This window comes from Pogoniulus pusillus, chromosome 26 (genome assembly GCF_015220805.1).
Source record: "Pogoniulus pusillus isolate bPogPus1 chromosome 26, bPogPus1.pri, whole genome shotgun sequence".
In the NCBI taxonomy this organism is placed as follows: domain Eukaryota; kingdom Metazoa; phylum Chordata; class Aves; order Piciformes; family Lybiidae; genus Pogoniulus; species Pogoniulus pusillus.
The window spans coordinates 5,203,581-5,219,829 of NC_087289.1; the positions used below are offsets into that span (position 1 = coordinate 5,203,581).

General features: G+C 39.8%; 2 protein-coding genes across 3 annotated transcripts in view; one reads left to right on the forward strand and one right to left on the reverse strand.

Moving 5' to 3' along the window:
- The window catches only part of PSMD1 (proteasome 26S subunit, non-ATPase 1), a 74,987-nt gene that overhangs the window by 25,780 nt on the left and 32,958 nt on the right, over positions 1 to 16,249 (forward strand). The window lies entirely within an intron of this gene.
- Positions 1,220 to 12,750, reverse strand: HTR2B (5-hydroxytryptamine receptor 2B). 2 transcript variants are annotated; one of them, XM_064164752.1, is made up of 4 exons: positions 12,332 to 12,750; positions 10,976 to 11,623; positions 4,644 to 4,844; positions 1,220 to 2,325 (listed from the first exon to the last, which is right to left on the reverse strand). In XM_064164752.1, the coding sequence occupies exons 2-4, from the start codon at positions 11,283 to 11,285 to the stop codon at positions 1,445 to 1,447; spliced, it is 1,392 nt and encodes a 463-aa protein (XP_064020822.1). In that variant the 5' UTR covers positions 11,286 to 11,623; positions 12,332 to 12,750; the 3' UTR covers positions 1,220 to 1,444. The 2 variants fall into 2 exon arrangements, with proteins under 2 accessions (XP_064020822.1, XP_064020823.1); XM_064164753.1 differs by having other exon boundaries at positions 10,976 to 11,996.

Below are 16,249 nucleotides of genomic sequence, written 5' to 3' on the forward strand. Positions count from 1 at the left end.
TTTCCCCTGGAACTTTCTGGCAGTTGTTACGTTAGGCTCTGTTTCGAACTCGCATGTGTTTTAAATTAAATACATATAAATAAATGTTGGAAGGACAAATTTTCTGTAGTACTTTCTGTTCTGCAGATGAAAAGAACATAAGCCCTTTCCTCTGCATAATTTTAGCATGTAACTGAAGAGTTTTGAAAACATTAAAAATTAAAACAAAGTTTTACTGTAAATGGAAACAAAAAAAAAACCCCAACCAAACAGAGAAGGTGATCTGGCTGTTTACTGTAAGAACTCCACTGCTTTGGGGAAATCTGATTTCCCTTTTCAAAGAGATATGGTTTGGAACTGTTGGAAGCTCCTGATTTACCACATTACAGTCTGTGATAGCCTTTATGGATTCTGAGGAGCACTTCTTGCTATGAATTTTGTGCTCTGATTGAAGGCTTGAGCATGTTTGGAAGAGCGCAGATTGTACCTCTAATGTTATGCCATCAGGCCAATGAAATTTTGAGCTAAGCTAAACTCTGAATGTATGCAGGTTTAGACAGTACTCTTGTCTCTACTGTCTCTTAAACCCTGTTATTTTCAAATGAAGTAGCTATTCTGTTTTTATCTGTGATTTTTTTCTACTTTCTGTGGACTACATTGGGTGAGGGAAGGCTTTCAGTGAAATTCCACTGGTCATAAAAAAAGGAATTCATATTAATTAAAAGGATGTTGTAGGCATTTTCTGTCCTGTTTTGCTTACAATCTTTGATGTGGTATTGTCCTATTTTGGTTAAATCTTCTCATTTTCTTAGTATGAAAATAACAAAGGGAATTTTTCTGTGACAGATCTGACAATACCATGTATGTAAGAGTAGTGGAGATGAAATTTAGGTTGGTAGGAGATTCTGCCCAACACTACAGTAAAACTACAAAGTGATCATTTCAGCAGTAGTCTCAGAGGAGCTTATTTGTGGGAGACAATGCAGTGAGCTGTGTACTGTTTTGTTTACACAGAGTATAGATAGATTTGAATTAAAATCAGCAGGCTTATATCTCTCCTGCACTGATTTCATTGCAGAGTATCAGCCTACAGAGTACTCTGCCTTCTTGCCAGAGTGAAGATAGTGTTTGCACAGAGATATTTTTCTTATTCAAATGTTCTGTGAAGAGACTGAAGGTGATAATTGAAGTCAGATACTCAAAGTGGTTTAACATTTATTTATTTCCCTCTTCATGGAAGGCTACAGCTCTGCAATAGTCATTTATGGTGGACTGAGGTTGTGGTTGCCACCATGGGACTGGGGTTAAAGTAGAGAAGACTTTGGAAGAGAGGAATTAATATAAATTTATAAGATATTGCTTGCATAAATAACAGAAAACAGTAGTATTTATACCCTCTTACAGCATGTTTACCTAGAATAATACATGCAGTAATAACTATGATATGGACATGTCTGCTGTTCCGCTATACATAGCTGACTTGTTCTTCTGTTTTATCAACTTCATTCTCTGTGAGCAGCAATGTGTCCAGCAGAATGGCTGATGAAGCTTGGATGGGTGAGCTCCTCAGCCTCATTGGGCTCTGGTACATAATGGGGTTAATTCCATTTCTCATCCCATGCATGACAAAGAGCTTGGAGTTTTCTGCTACAGAGCTTCTGAAAGAGATCCTGCTGGAGCGCTTCCTAAGGGCCCTGATGGGCTTTGTGGTCCGATAGTTACAAGTCATATACCTGCTGAAAGCCTCCCTGAAGGTTTTGTTGAAAAGCGTGTAGACAAGGGGGTTCACTCCCGAGGATACATATCCTATCCAAACAAATATCTCCATCAGCTTCTGGAAAACCTCCTTGTCACAAGAGTTGCACAAAACTGAGCTTATGTTTGTAATGAAGAACGGGCACCACGCTAACAAGAACAGAAAGAATACGATCCCCAGGACTTTCGATGCCCTTTGTTCGTTGGTTATCGTTTGCATGGACTTCCTCCCTATGGTAGATGTTCTGCAGACAGGCATGTCACTGGCTGAAGTCTTGTCCGTTTTGGAGCCATTCAGCATGGCCACTTTTTCTGGTGAGGAGGCAGGAGTTGTGTCCCGCTGAAATACTGTGGACACTGTTGACCAAGTGAACCGCTGAGGCGGTTTGTGGATCAAGTAGGCTTTCTTGCGTAGCACTTGGATCGTCAGGAAATAGGTGACTATCATGATAGCCAGGGGAATGAAGAATGCAGCCACTGACCCGTACAGAATGAAGTCGTGGAAGCGGTCAGGCACCAGAGCACAGGTGATGTTTTTAGGGTTACCATTTCTATCTTCAATGCCTCTGATAGGAACTGGAATAGCAATGCCTACAGGAGAAAAAAACAAGTACTTTAGTATATGATGTAGAATCATAGAATCAACCAGGTTGGAAGAGGTCCCCAAGATCATCCAGTCCAACCTAGCACCCAGCCCTAGCCAGTCAACTAGACCGTGGCACTAAGTGCCTCAGCCAGGCTTTTCTTGAACACCTCCAGGGACAGTGACTCCACCACCTCCCTGGGCAGCCCATTCCAATGCCAATCACTCTCTCTGGGAAAAACTTCCTCCTAGCATCCAGCGTGTACTTCCCTCAGCACAACTTGAGACTGTGTCCCCTTGTTCTGTTGCTGGTTACCTGGGAGAAGAGACCAACCCCCACCTGGCTACAACCTCCCTTCAGGTAGTTGTAGATAATTGGTTGCAATCTCTTCTTTGGGCTTCAAGCTCAAAAGGGTCTCTAAAAGAAGGTAGTTCCTGAGCTCTAGAGCAAGCACAGGGTAACAGAGAGAATGTGAATTGTTGAGAGCTTCACATGGGTAATAGGGCAAATAGTACTTTGTCAGACTTGACAAGCTGAGCTTCAACAGTGCCCTTCCCAAGGAGATTGGGCCTAACCCATAGCATTTGAGGAAGCAGTATAAAGTTGCCAACTTCTCAAGAGTAAAACACATGAATTACTTTGACTCAGGTTCATAGAATTCTTATGGCTTTTCCCCCAGCGAAATGTATTTCCCTAATGCCATCTGCCTTTTTTTTCTCCCTTTCCTCTGAGGTAACCTTTGTACTTTTTGAAGGACAGTTCTGTAAATGCATAAAACTCATCTTTCCCTCTTACCTTAACCCCATCAAGTGACTGGATACAGACAGCTTATTTTTTTTCACCCTGCTTGACTCTTCTGTATATACAAGTAGTTAAATAGAAGCCAGAATTATGCAGTGTGTGCTGGAGATGGATTTGTTGTTTAAAGTCTCTTGCATATTTAAGAGTGTTTAAGTGAGGCAAGCTAGCTCTGTAATTCACCACTTGTTTGAAAAAAAAATTGTTAGCAATCTTGTCTTTTAAATGAATTTTTTATAACCACTAAATTACAGTCAGCACTATATTTGCCAGCAGGCTGACATTATAACAAAAACATCAGGTTCCTTGCTGTCTGGTAAAGGTTATTTGTGCTCTGTTTCCTGATACCACTTAATGAGATCTAGAGATTTACTGTATTCCTCTTACTGAAGTAGGTTGAAGGCAGCAAGAACAAAATGGTTTACCCTTCAGCAACTTGATCCCTTTCTTAATGAGCAGACACTTAAAATGAGGATTGGACCAAATTAACCTTTGATTTGGAGAATGCTGGCTCAGCTGCAGAGTACTTTGGTGTTGGATAAAAGAGAAATGAAAAAGTACAGCAGTGATTAATAACAAGAAATTTGGCATTAAAAGGTCAACTTCTAAGTGTCTTATCATGCTAACAGTTTCCTCTTTTTTGTGATAGAGATACCATCTTTTCTCCTGTCATCACAGCTCTTCCAGAATTTTTTAAGTTGGAATTTTGGGGTTTAGGTGTGTATGCCTCAGACAGGAAGGTGGATGTACCCATTCTGTGGATGTACTCATTCTCCTATTCTCGGTGGTCTTAATAATTCAGAATAATTATGGTTTCCCTCTTGCACACAGAGCCTGATGTCTGTGGCTGCCTGCAGTGCACATTCAGTTGTTTAAATGTTTTCACCTCCTTAGCTCATTTAACAAATGGGTTTTTTTCTTAAATATGAAAGTCAGGTGAGGTGCCAAATGAATCAAAGTTATACACTGACATCCTTTAGATAAAGTTTTCAGGCTTTGTGGTTGTTTGTTTTTTTTTGCTATATTGCATTTTAGCAATCTCAGTGTGATTGTTACCAGCCACTCATTTATCTTTCAATCTTTGATGTAGGTAATTAACCTTTTTAATCTTTTTTTTTTTTTAACTTGCTCTGTGGGACAGTTGCAAGGCACAGATTGTAACAGCATCTACTCAAAGTTGTAATTATGTTTGGGACAGAATATGCTACCACAGGAACATGAAATCTTGCTTTGCCAGGAGACATGCTATGCATACAGATACTATCTTCTGATCTTTGAACTTTTAGGACCATGAGGAAGAGTGGTGATTATATGCCTACTCAATCCTTCCCTTCCTGGTAAGCCTGATAAGGAGCAGCAGTTCAGGCAGATTTTGATGATGTAGTTATGCATGGTCCAGGTCAGCCCAGGTGTTAGAATCTGCTGATCAATACTACTTGGCCAGATTTTCATTTGCCCAGGTATCACCTATTGTTTTGGACATGAAAAGGTTCTGCATTCCTTTTCCAGTCTCCAAGTCTCACATACCTATTGAAATGAGCCAAACTACGGTGATTTTGATGATTGTTGTAGCCCATGAATTGTACTGACTAGCCTGGATTGGCTTTTTAATCGCAATGTAGCGGTCTAAAGAGATGGCACAGAGGTGCATGATGGAAGCTGTGGAAAACAGGACATCAAGGAACAGCCAGATAGGACACAAGGCAGTTGGTAAAGGCCAGACATTGTCTGAAAGAGAACAGAAAAATCATTAGAATCTAAGCTTTTTGAGAGCTTTCATTATGTGGCATTTCTCTTGGCATCAGTACCTTTGAGAAGTTCATAGTACGATAGGAACTGAGCTTTGCCACTGCCTCACCTGGATTCTGTCTTCCATTTCAGTTAGCTCCTCACTGGCCTGCTTACTGCCATGATACTGAGTAGGCTGCTTGTGCATTCAAAGCCTTTCCCTGTCTTTTTGTCTTTGTCATAAACTCTTTGTGGCAAAGACTCCGGATAAAACAGCTTTTAAAAAGACACTCCATGACTGCACAGTGCTGTTAAATGATTACTTTCAGCTATATCTCCTTGATAGTCCTATGATTCAGGGGTCATAATCAATGTATTAATCACTACAGAACCATGATTGAATCTTAGTGGTGATCTAGTTCCCATAGTTTTAAATTGACTTTACTGTGTCACTTGAGCAGGTAGAGTTGAGGATGATTGTGGCCAAGCAAGGCCCTTCTGATTCAGTAAAGATTTTATGAAAACTGAAGGTCTTTCATGCCTGTTTTTAAGAGCAGTGCCTTGAATTTCAGGTGTGGCATCCTATTTCTCACAGTAGTTATCTGCCTTTAACGTTAATCTTACAGCGACTACAGGGTCTGTCAAGTGCACTGTATCCAAGATAAAGGTTTTGTAGCATTTAGATTCTCCAAAAACCTCATAGTTTTCAGAACTGTATCTATCCATGTCTATAGTACAGAGTGTTTGGAATTAATTTTAATAAAGCTGTTTGATTTTTTTTTTCCTTAACTACCTTTTTTTCCCACTCATAAGTAGTTTGCATTGCAGTCCAGTGCCAGAAGCATTCAGTTCAGTCTGTACCCTCCTGTTGTGTGTCTGTAAGAATGTTCTATAGTCCTAGGGAAGAACACATGCACCCAGAAGGGTTTTCTGTTTCTAATGGTGGAAGTTGATCTGATAAATATATTCTCCTTATAAATTTCAGCTGTACTCAGTGAGCAGGCACATGAATAGTAGTACCAGAGGAATCAAATCTTCTTTGAATGATGATTATGGAAAAATCCACAAAATATTGCTAACAAATCAGATTGGTTTTAATCTCTGTGCTGAGAATGCTCAATGAGCTGGGCTGTTGTAAGGCCCAATATCAATGAGGTCACGTTGCAGAAGCTTCAGATTAAAACATTCTTTTTCATAATGTGACTGATTACAGTTCAAAGCAGCATCCATATAATTTCTGTCAACTCTAGAGGGTAGAAAACTTGATAAAATCAGCCATAGCACATACTTGCCTCCACTCCTAGCTATGCCAGGGATGGATGGAGGGAGTCCTTGAACCAAACCTCACCCATCCCCAAAGCATGGACTCCAGGTGAGAGGACGGTGTATGCAGCATGCAGTGAGGCAGAAGGGAAAGAGGAGATCTATGTTCAAGCCATTAATTTTAGTATCTAGCTGTCTATTTCCTAAAACAGATTGAAATTAGGCTTCAAAACATTACTCTCAGGCAGATATGAGAAAGATATAATTAGTATATTATGAAATGCTATTGAATTTTGCTATCTACACTTGCAGCTGGCAGTAAGGCATGATGCCTTTCTGAAGGAAATCAAAAAGGAAAACTGGAATGTCTTCTGGCTCATATAACAGTTTAAAAGAAGAAAAAAGGAATAAACTATGTGAAGGGCTCTAAATGTTTTTGCTCACCTCAGAAAATGAAGACTACTACTTTTGACCCTGTGATGAAAGATTAGTTCAGATAAAATGTGAACAACAGAAAGTATCTTCTACATCTTGACACAGCTGCATGTTAAGTGAGTAGCTAATAGTTCTGTTAGAGAATATGTGTGTGCCACTCCTGGTATTACAGCTCCCTTGCTTTTGGGAGAACTGCAGTGTAATAAATTCTTCCTTTTTTACTTAATTTGCTCTCTGAAGAAGAAAACCCTTGAATATTTTGAAACAAAAAAAACCCAAACTCTTTTCCTTCTTTTAAATACAGATACATATGAACAGCTATCTGATATAAGGCAACGGTGGTGTTTTTATGAGTTGTAAGAGCTTTTGTTAGTTGGTTAAGTGCAACTGGACAGATAAAGCTTTGTTGTTTAGTTTTGTCTTGTTCTGAGCTGAGTGCAGACACACACAATTATGGTATTATGAACTGTTATATTTGTGTGTATGAGATGATACAAAACAAAACTCCATACAAATTCAGAGTAGGCTTTAAAGACAGTAGCTGACAAGAATTGAAGAATATGGCTATTATTTAAACAAAATAAATAGTGAGAAACTGATAGCTTAAAGTCCAAAAGAGTCAGGTAGTTGTCTAGGATTTATACTGTGGTGTATTTTGCTTTTACTTATTTTGGATTTGTTGGTTACACCTGCATTAGAAACTCTGTTCCCAGTGTTTGAGGGACTGCTCTTAAGAGGAGTAAGATGAGGTTTTACCATGACTGTCTACTCTGGATTAATCTTTATTTAAGAAAAGCTTTATTTATAAGAAATGCCTTGGAAATGCAGAATCCTTAAATCAAAGTACAATACAGAAGAATTGCTCTTGATATAAGCCAAAGAGTTTTTTTGAAAGCAGTGCTTGTGTACATGTTATAAGCATGATTAAGAGAGATCTTTAAATAGACTTCTGCTATAAAAGCTACTAAAATATGTTGCCTGTAAAGGATTTTATTACTGTTAGGTAAGGATGCTTTTACTGAGATGAAAGTTGGATATTTTCAGTCATTAGCTGTCTTAAGCTTAGGCTTCAGTCTTCAAACTGGTGTGAATGCATCTGTGTGTGATGTTCACCTCTGTAGAGGCATGGTATTTCCAGGCCACCATCTTGCTGTTTCTCCCCCCACAGCTGCCTGCCTTTATTTCTTCACTGCAGTTAGAGGTTCAACAGTAGTTCTTCACCATGATGTAGGTTGTTTCTTTTAATTGAACCAAAATACTTTTAGAGTTAAAAAGAAACAAAACCAAAACTGAATTGCTTTGCTTTCTTTAGATTTAAGATAGTGGGATTCTGATTAGTAACCCTCATTTAAAGTGTTTTTCTCTGGTGGTTTGCACAAGCAAGAAGGGAAAATTTCCTGTAGTTCATCTTCAGTGATGGGAGAAGATGAAGATGGAGATTACTTGTGATAGATTTTTCAAATACTGGTTTGCAGCCCAGGATGCTCAGCATTGCCTTCTGGTTTATAAGTGGATAAATATCAGGAATATAGAATATGTTTTTAAAAGTGCTGTTCCCACTGTGTCCAGGTAACCCCTTGCCCACCATGATGTGGGTAGCAGACTCCTTCCTGCTGTATGGGCTTTGCAAATGAGAGGATCTCTCAAGTTTATTCGCTGATTTCACCATCTAATGTATGGCAGCCTTTTTGCTTTCCTTCAGTACTTCTAGGTGTTAGAAATCACAGTATCACCAAGGTTGGAAGAGACCTCATAGATCATCAAGTCCAACCCTTTACCACAGAGCTCAAGGCTAGACTATGGCACCAAGTGCCACATCCAATCTTGCCTGAAATCTAGGTTGCAGTGACTGCAGTTATTTCCCACCATACCTTCCTTTTTTTGGAAGAAATGAGGAGAATTTAGCAAGCACTAAAAGCAAGGAACTGTTTATGTATTCTGACACTCCTAAATTGATAATGCAGTGTATGTTTATACCAGAGTACATGTTGGTCACTCTGCCCCTTTATGATATGACACCTGCGAGCCACTTAAAGATGTATTTATTGATTTTTAGAAGGGGCAGCTCTTTTATCACATGGAGCCAGTATCTCTTGTAGGTTCTGAATTTGAATAATCTGTGACATTAGTTTTTACAGGCAGGATCATTTAAAGTACTACACTTCACACCTCTTCCTTCAAATATCCTCCACATAATTAGATATCGGTCCCAAATCGGAAGCATAATATTTACGTTCTGTATCTAGAAGCTGCACCCAACTATTTCATTATTATGGAAACATTCCTGTGTGGAAGTGCCAGGAGGCTGGATTTAATTTGCTCTCTGGCTGTCAATGATTTTTTCTATGTTGCCTGGCTAATGTAACCTCAAGATTTAGACTTGTTATGTATTTTAATGTCTGTCCTATCGTCATTCCAGTAACTCTCCGTGGTTTGCTCATGTTTAAACTTCCATAAACACCTCAATATCCTCTCCCAGATGGTGAAGAGGCAAAGGAGTTTTTGTCTTTGTCTGCCAAAGAGGGATTTTTATGCAAGATAATTCAGTTGCAGTCTTGCTGAGTTAATTACAAATACAATTGCTACTTTCTTACAAAATTTCCTGCTGCATGAAAGATACTTTTGTTTGACTTCTTAAATTAAGATTCCTAGCATGCTTTAAAACTGGTGTCACCAGGACTTAGCACTGAATTAACTGAGATATTAAGAAGTGGTAATCTCTTTATAAAGTTAGAAAGATGAAAACAGTGAAATAATCCAAACCACAAAAAAATACTCCACTGCAATCAAAAAAAACAACTCCACAAAATCCGGATCTCCCCTTCCCTTTGGTTGCTAGTCCAATGCTAGTACATTTTTGAGGTTAGCAGCTTTATTGTTAAGGAGACCTCTTGCAGGAGCTAAGCAGTTAAACTATATAAGTGTAAATATATCTATATGCACATACCTATCTCTTTCTTGCCTCTGCACACACATGTGCACATATATGGCATTGCAAGGGTTTTAGGTAAATGGCTATGGGTTTTTCCAGTTAGAAATCTTTTATGTACATTCATTCTTCTTTCTAGAAACTGTTGTTTGGAAAAAAAAAACCTGGTATATGATCTCAGCACTGAATTCTGATGTCCAATTCCTACCTTTTTTTTTTAGGGAACAACAGTCTGTAATATAGAGAAATTCAGATTTGTGGTATTTACTGAATAAATACATTTGTTAGTAAAGTGATATCAGTCTTCTTTGAGGATGCCCCTGCTTACTGCATAGGGGGTTGGACAAGATAACCTTTGAAGGTCCCTTACAACCCAGACAATTCTATGATTCTGCAGCAAACTAAAGCTACTGATGGCCTTTCCAAAACAGAGTTTATGATTGTGTTTGCTTGTTGCTCTGGCAACTCTTAGACATCTAACATAGAAAAATGCACTCCTGCAGCCTTTCATTGTCTAGGGCCCAATGGTATCTGTACCTTAATGATAATTGTGTAAATCAGTAATGTCACTAAAAAAAAAAAAATCTCACTAATTTTTTTTTTCATTTCTATGATACAAAAATAGATCATTTAAATTAGGTTCTTAAAGAAACTTTACGAGTAAGAGAGACTTTCCTGTGAAGCTGCCTGTGATTAAGTTGTCAAAAGTAATATCTGAAATAAAGTTGGGGAAGAGAGAACATGAAAATATCTTTCTTTGTTCTGTAATGACAGCTGAGAAAGCAAATGGCACACCCAGTATGTGTTCATGTAAAAAAAATGCCTATTTCATTCCATATGAACCAGACTAAATGATAAGTCTCAAATACTAGGAACATGAGTTAAGGCTTCCTTGGCTTGACAGATGAGTTAATTCTTTGGGACACTTGACATATTTGCCACTTTCTTCAGGGTAGGCAAAACAGGTTTCTCTGAAACCAATATTGGTGAAGTTTGTTGTCACTGAGGATGCAAGGGACCACCTCTGATTGCTTATGGGGCTTTGAATCAATACTAAAGTAAAATCAAGTGCCTGACTCCTAGAAAGTTCAAAACCTCTTTAATACTTCTATACTAAACAGTATGCATTTCAAACTTGTGAAGAGAAGACTGCTTGCAATTAGTGTAATATCCAATAGAACAGATACCAACATTCTGCTGATGTTCTTAAAAATAATACAAGGTACAAAATACAGTTTTTCATGTCCAGCTCCAATTCAGTATCGGTTGTAGGTCTCAGGTGACTTTTAAATAGTTTGCTTCAAAGAGAAGAATATTCACAGTGGTTATACGCCCCACAAAGACATTAAGCTGTATTTAGGTGAGAGAGAAAAGGTTTAGCAGCCATTATCTGCTTGATTTTTAGAATTGTAAGGTGGAAAGCAAGCAGTTTTTCTGTTTAACTTAGGTGTCCCCTACTTGTACCCCATATGCTACCCTGAGGAGAGAAACACGCTTTACTTACCAAATAATATTAACAGAAGGGCAATTGGCATCACAAACAGACCCACGAGCAAATCTGCCACCGCCAAGGACATCAAAAAGTAGTTGGTAGCATATTGCAATTTTTTCTCCAGAGACACTGCCAGTATGACCAGTATGTTCCCCCCAATGGTGGGGATTATTACCAGGAAGATCAGTAAAGCTGCCCAATGTACTTTGTTTCCTTGTTCGTCGCTTGGGTAGTCCTGTTTGAGTTCTCCTGTTACTGAGAGAGGTGACAAAGATCCATTTCTATCTCCAGATTCATTCAAGAAATGTAAAGGAAGGGACATGTTTGTGTCCAGCAGAATGTATTCAGAAGCTGTATTTTGCCTAGGAATTGTGTATCATGTAAGAGTTCACTGTTCCACTCTGGTCCAGGATGATCCTGAAGAAAGGCCAGCATGGTCAGTACGGTAAACTGGTCATCTGCTATTTTGAGATACTGAAACCATGTCTGAGCTGGTATCCAATTTTTTTTTCATCCTGTGTTTTGCTGGGTGGGTGCAATTAGGTCTTAAAAATGAAGTTCTTGTCTTGTGTCCATCTTTGGCTGGTACGGTTCGGTAGTCAGGTCTCACCTTCAGAGCGTGGTACTGGTTTCAGAAGATTATAGAAGGCAGTTCGGTAGCTGTGAGAAGTAAGCAGTGCATCAGTTTCTGTTAATGTTTGGTTGGGTTTATTTTTCTTTCTACAGCAGTAAAAAGTGATAGCTAATGTGGATGCCGAATGGCTCCCTTTAGATAGAGCCCACGCAGATTTGCTCTTTGGAAGTACAAAGTGGTGCAAATCAGATGCTCACTTTGTGTATATGCAACTCCTCCTCTCCTGAGTGTCCAGTCCCCGGCAGCGTGTACGTAGGCAGGCAGCGGTTCCCATATTTCCCCTTATTAAGAATCCTCTTTCTCCACAGTGGGTCACCCCCAAAATATCTTTAGAAATGATATATGAGGTTTCCGTTTTAATGGCTGCAGTTCCTAATTTATCAGGTGAGGGTCAGGAAACTGTAGACGATAAAACACTGTTGACAGTCTCAAGGGGACGGTAAAGATTTGTGGAACTGAGACATCCAAATGTACCCAGTGCTTTGGGGGAGGGGGGGGTGGTGTGTTGAGTAAACCGCTTGTTTTTGTAATCCGAGCAGTGCTTTCATTAAGCACAGCCTTTGCTCTTCCTCTCTCTTTCTCTCTCAACTTTGCTGAAGACTTTAACGCTTACATTTCCCTCCCCCCCAAGCAGAGACCAGAGCAGCTGGCACAGCGTTAAGCTGAACGAATGCTCAGATGCTGTTACTGGGAGGATTTGCTATGTTGCAATTTCCAGGTGAAGAAAGCCTTACCTCTTTCTCTTGCAGTTTAGTAAAGTCCGCTTTGCACCCAGGAAGATCCTTTGTCATTTTCTTTTTCATCTCCTGGTGGATTTTAAGATTTATTTTTCTTTGCTACTTTCTGGAAAAAAAAAAAAGTTGTTCGTTTGGGTTTAGTTTCTGTAATTGTTCTAAAGCTGCTCTCTCTCTGTGTGCATTTTTTCTTTAGCATTTATGCTTCTTCCAACATCAAGTTTCAGAATTTCTATTTGGGGAAATTTATATTTCTCACCCAGGCATTTTCTCCAGCGTCTGAATAGAGGAGAAGAAACATTCTCGCCACTTCTAAAAGAGATAAAAATAAGTTTGTGTTCTTTCTGTGCTGTCCTTTCTCTTCCATTCCCGCGACGATTTCACTGAAGTGCTTAGCAGAGCCAAGGCGCAGTTTTCTCTTTGTTCATTAGCGAGGCTCGCAGCCTGCTGCTGCCCTTGTTTGTTGGTTGAATCATTCCAGCGCATCCAGCTTCAGTGCTTGCAAAGCAGGGAAGCAAATGAGCGGAGGTTTGGCTGGAGAAGAGCCAGAGAAGGTTAATTGATGCAGTGCTCCGGTGCTGCAACATGTGCTCCTTGTAGCTGTGTCAGGATGTGCAGATCCTGTGAAGGAGCCTTCACGCCGCAGCATTGTAGCTGTATGCACTATCGCCTAAGCCCACACACACACTGTGGATGGGAGGGCAGTTAACCCTAAAAACTTCTGCTGCCCTGTAAACACTCCAACTTCCTTCTTGACTGGTTTAGTATAAAAAGTACTGCCTAACACACTGTTGTAAGTATGTGCACAGTTCCTTTAAATCTTTCTTCGTGCAACTGTATTTTACTATCAGAAGTGTTCTCTTTTACCACCTTCCAGCGTTCAGTCAGATGTGACTATGATCTCTTAACGGCATCTTATAGTTCTGCATTAAAAGGGAAATAGAGTTCACTCCCAAGGACATTAACTGAACTAGTGTGTAATAGGAGTCCTTTAGTTCAAGGGTAGAGACAATGAGATCATGATCTGACACTCTGTATATCACTGGCTCTTGCATTCCATGAATTACCAGCGTTCAACAGACTTGATCTGGGAATTTGGTCCTTAGCGAGTTGTGAATCAATTTGTATTTGTTGTTTGGGTTTTGGGTTTGGGGTTTTTTTTTGGGTTTGGTGTTGTTGTTGTTTTGTTTGGTTGTTTTTTTGGGGTGGTTTGTTTTTTTTTTATGTTTGTTTTTTTCTTTAATTAAAAAAAAATTCATATATTTAAGATGCAGCTACTGTGGGGCCAAAGAGAGAAAGCTGCTGCTAGAAATTCATAGAAATACCTTATTTAACATTTGTTCAGCCATACAAATAATTCCAGCACTCCAGCAAATTAGTTTTCACTTGTTCCTTGTTTTTCCTATGGGTGCATGCTGTATTCATTTCAGTTGACTTTTCGTATCTTAATTCTTCACAAAAGTATTTATTAGGAAATAAAGATTAACCCAGCTATGGTAATTCTTTTTCCTTATCTGACAACCTCAGCATTGTTACTCCTACCAGTACAGAGAGAGTAGAGCACATGAAAACACAACTAAAAGCAGATTCCATGACAGGACAATATAAATTTGGACTAGTGAGCATGTGAAGTAATTTTTCCTTAAGGTTAACTGTGCCTAATCAACTTCTGGTTTATTTTATACATCCAGAAGGCCACCCTGGCATCAATCTAACTGTATCACAGTATCACCAAGGTTGGAAGAGACCTCATAGATCATCGGGTCCAACCCTTTACCACAGAGCTCAAGGCTAGACCATGGCACCAAGTGCCACGTCCAATCCTGCCTTGAACAGCTCCAGGGACGGCGACTCCACCACCTCCCCGGGCAGCCCATTCCAGTGTCCAATGACTCTCTCAGGGAAGAACTTTCTCCTCACCTCGAGCCTAAATTTCCCCTGGCGTAGCTTGAGGCTGTGGCCTCTCGTTCTGGTGCTGGCCACCTGAGAGAAGAGAGCAACCTCCTCCTGCCCACAACCTCCCCTCAGGTAGTTGTAGACAGCAATAAGGTCTGCCCTGAGCCTCCTCTTCTCCAGGCTAACCAATCCCAGCTCCCTCAGCCTCTCCTCGTAGGGCTGTGCTCAAGGCCTCTCACCAGCCTCATTGCCCTTCTCTGGAAGGAACTGTACTTGAAATCTTTACCAAAAATTCTGTTGGCTTAATCACAGGCATTGTTGACTCTTTCTGCTGGTACAGATGAAGCTTGTTTTCCTTCATCTTTGACACCTGAGCTAGTTTTTCCCTAGTTGAAAGATGTCTGAAGTTATTTGCAATATATCAGTATTGTAAATGGGGAAAAAACATCGTGGAGTAAACTCAGCAAAATGCAGTAAAAGATGAACCCTTTAATTTCAATCATCTGCTTGTGGGTGCCATTTACAGGTCTTCATGTCACATCTCTGCATAGAGGACAGAATTGAAACTTCTTTGGGGAAAAAAACCCACAATGCATCTATCCAAACTACCTGATAATGATCAACATCAGTTACTGGTTGGAGCTGAAACATGATCTTCAAAGGGTTTGGTTTTTTTTTCACTTCTCACATTTTCACAGCACGGTAGACACTGTCCATCAGTCTCTTCAGTGTGGGTGAAGTTATCAGAGTTACAGAAATGTGGTTTTGTCAGCTTAAGTTCTGTGTTACCTCTCTAAATATTGTTTACAGATCTTAGCTGTCTGAGAAGCATCATTGATGGTTACTGCAGTAAAGTGCTGTTTTGGTCAACGTGAAAATGGAATATTCCCACTTCTCTGGAATGCCTTAGTGGATGTTATAATGCAATTTATATGACAAAAGCATCTCTTTAGCCACTAGAATGACTAAACTAAGTAAGCTGGGAAGGGGGAGGCACCCTGATGAAGCACTAGCCGTAGGCTGTACTGCTGCCTGCAGATTGCTCTGATGAAAGCTTTGTGAAGTCATTCATATCCAATTGAAAGGGGATTTTTTTGTGGGGCTTGTGTTTTTTTTAGTACAGATGAAAACAAAGTTTTCTTAGGAACTCATAATGGAACATGATAGGGAGGCTTGCATAGCATATATACCTGCTTGGTACATTGTTTCATTGCAGATGGCCAGAAAATATCTGCCTTTTGGAAAACATCTGCCTTTTGTGATTTTTGTGTGTGTGTACTGATGTTATTTATTTATGTATTTCACTTTCCCAGGTTTGACTACCTTCTGAGGAACACTTCATTCTGTATGTTACAGATCTGTAGCAGGTTCTTCACTGCATACTTCTGGCCAGGCTTCTTGTGCTAGCTACTCTCCTGCCCTCATGTCAAATTCCTCTTCTGCATTAATGAGTGCTAAACCTGAAATCTTACTAGACTTCACTCCTGGTCCACCATAAGCAGCATATTAGAGCCATGCATAGACTTTTTTTTTTTTTCTTCACTTCTTGCTATTATTTCTGCTTTCAGATTGTCATTTGAAAGCCTGCATTAGCTAGGAACTGACACTGGTGACAATGTTCAGTTGGTGCTTATCCCTCAAATTCATCTGCTGCACCTCTTGGCAGCACTCAGCCTCACCCTCCTGACAGTTGGGGGCCTCCTAAAAGTTCCCATTCTTTAGCTGGTCTTGCTTAGGCAACCAGGAGGCATTTCAGAGAAAAACACTGTGGAGAAGGAGGCTGTGTTGCACATGAGATAGTTGCAGGAAAGTCCTAGTATAGATATAGCTTGGATCATTTTTGTCAAGAGAAAAAGCAATGAGGTATGCATCTGTGCTTAATCTACACCAAAATGCATCTGTTTTGCCTCTTTTTTCTCTGCAGATTTTCTGCCTTCCATGTCTTATGCCCACTGCCACACAGCCTCCCCCCCTTCATAAATGACTGCAAACAGTACAATTAAACATCTGCATTCCTTCTTT

Bases quoted from the DNA above. Each gene is read 5' to 3' on its own strand.
- HTR2B (XM_064164752.1), bottom strand. From the start codon at position 11,285: ATGTCCCTTCCTTTACATTTCTTGAATGAATCTGGAGATAGAAATGGA. The intron at 4,845-10,975 runs GTAAGTAAAGCG...GTTCTCTTTCAG, and splicing joins CCTTCTGTTAATATTATTTG to ACAATGTCTGGCCTTTACCA. The intron at 2,326-4,643 runs GTATGTGAGACT...TTTCTCCTGTAG, and splicing joins AGTTTGGCTCATTTCAATAG to GCATTGCTATTCCAGTTCCT.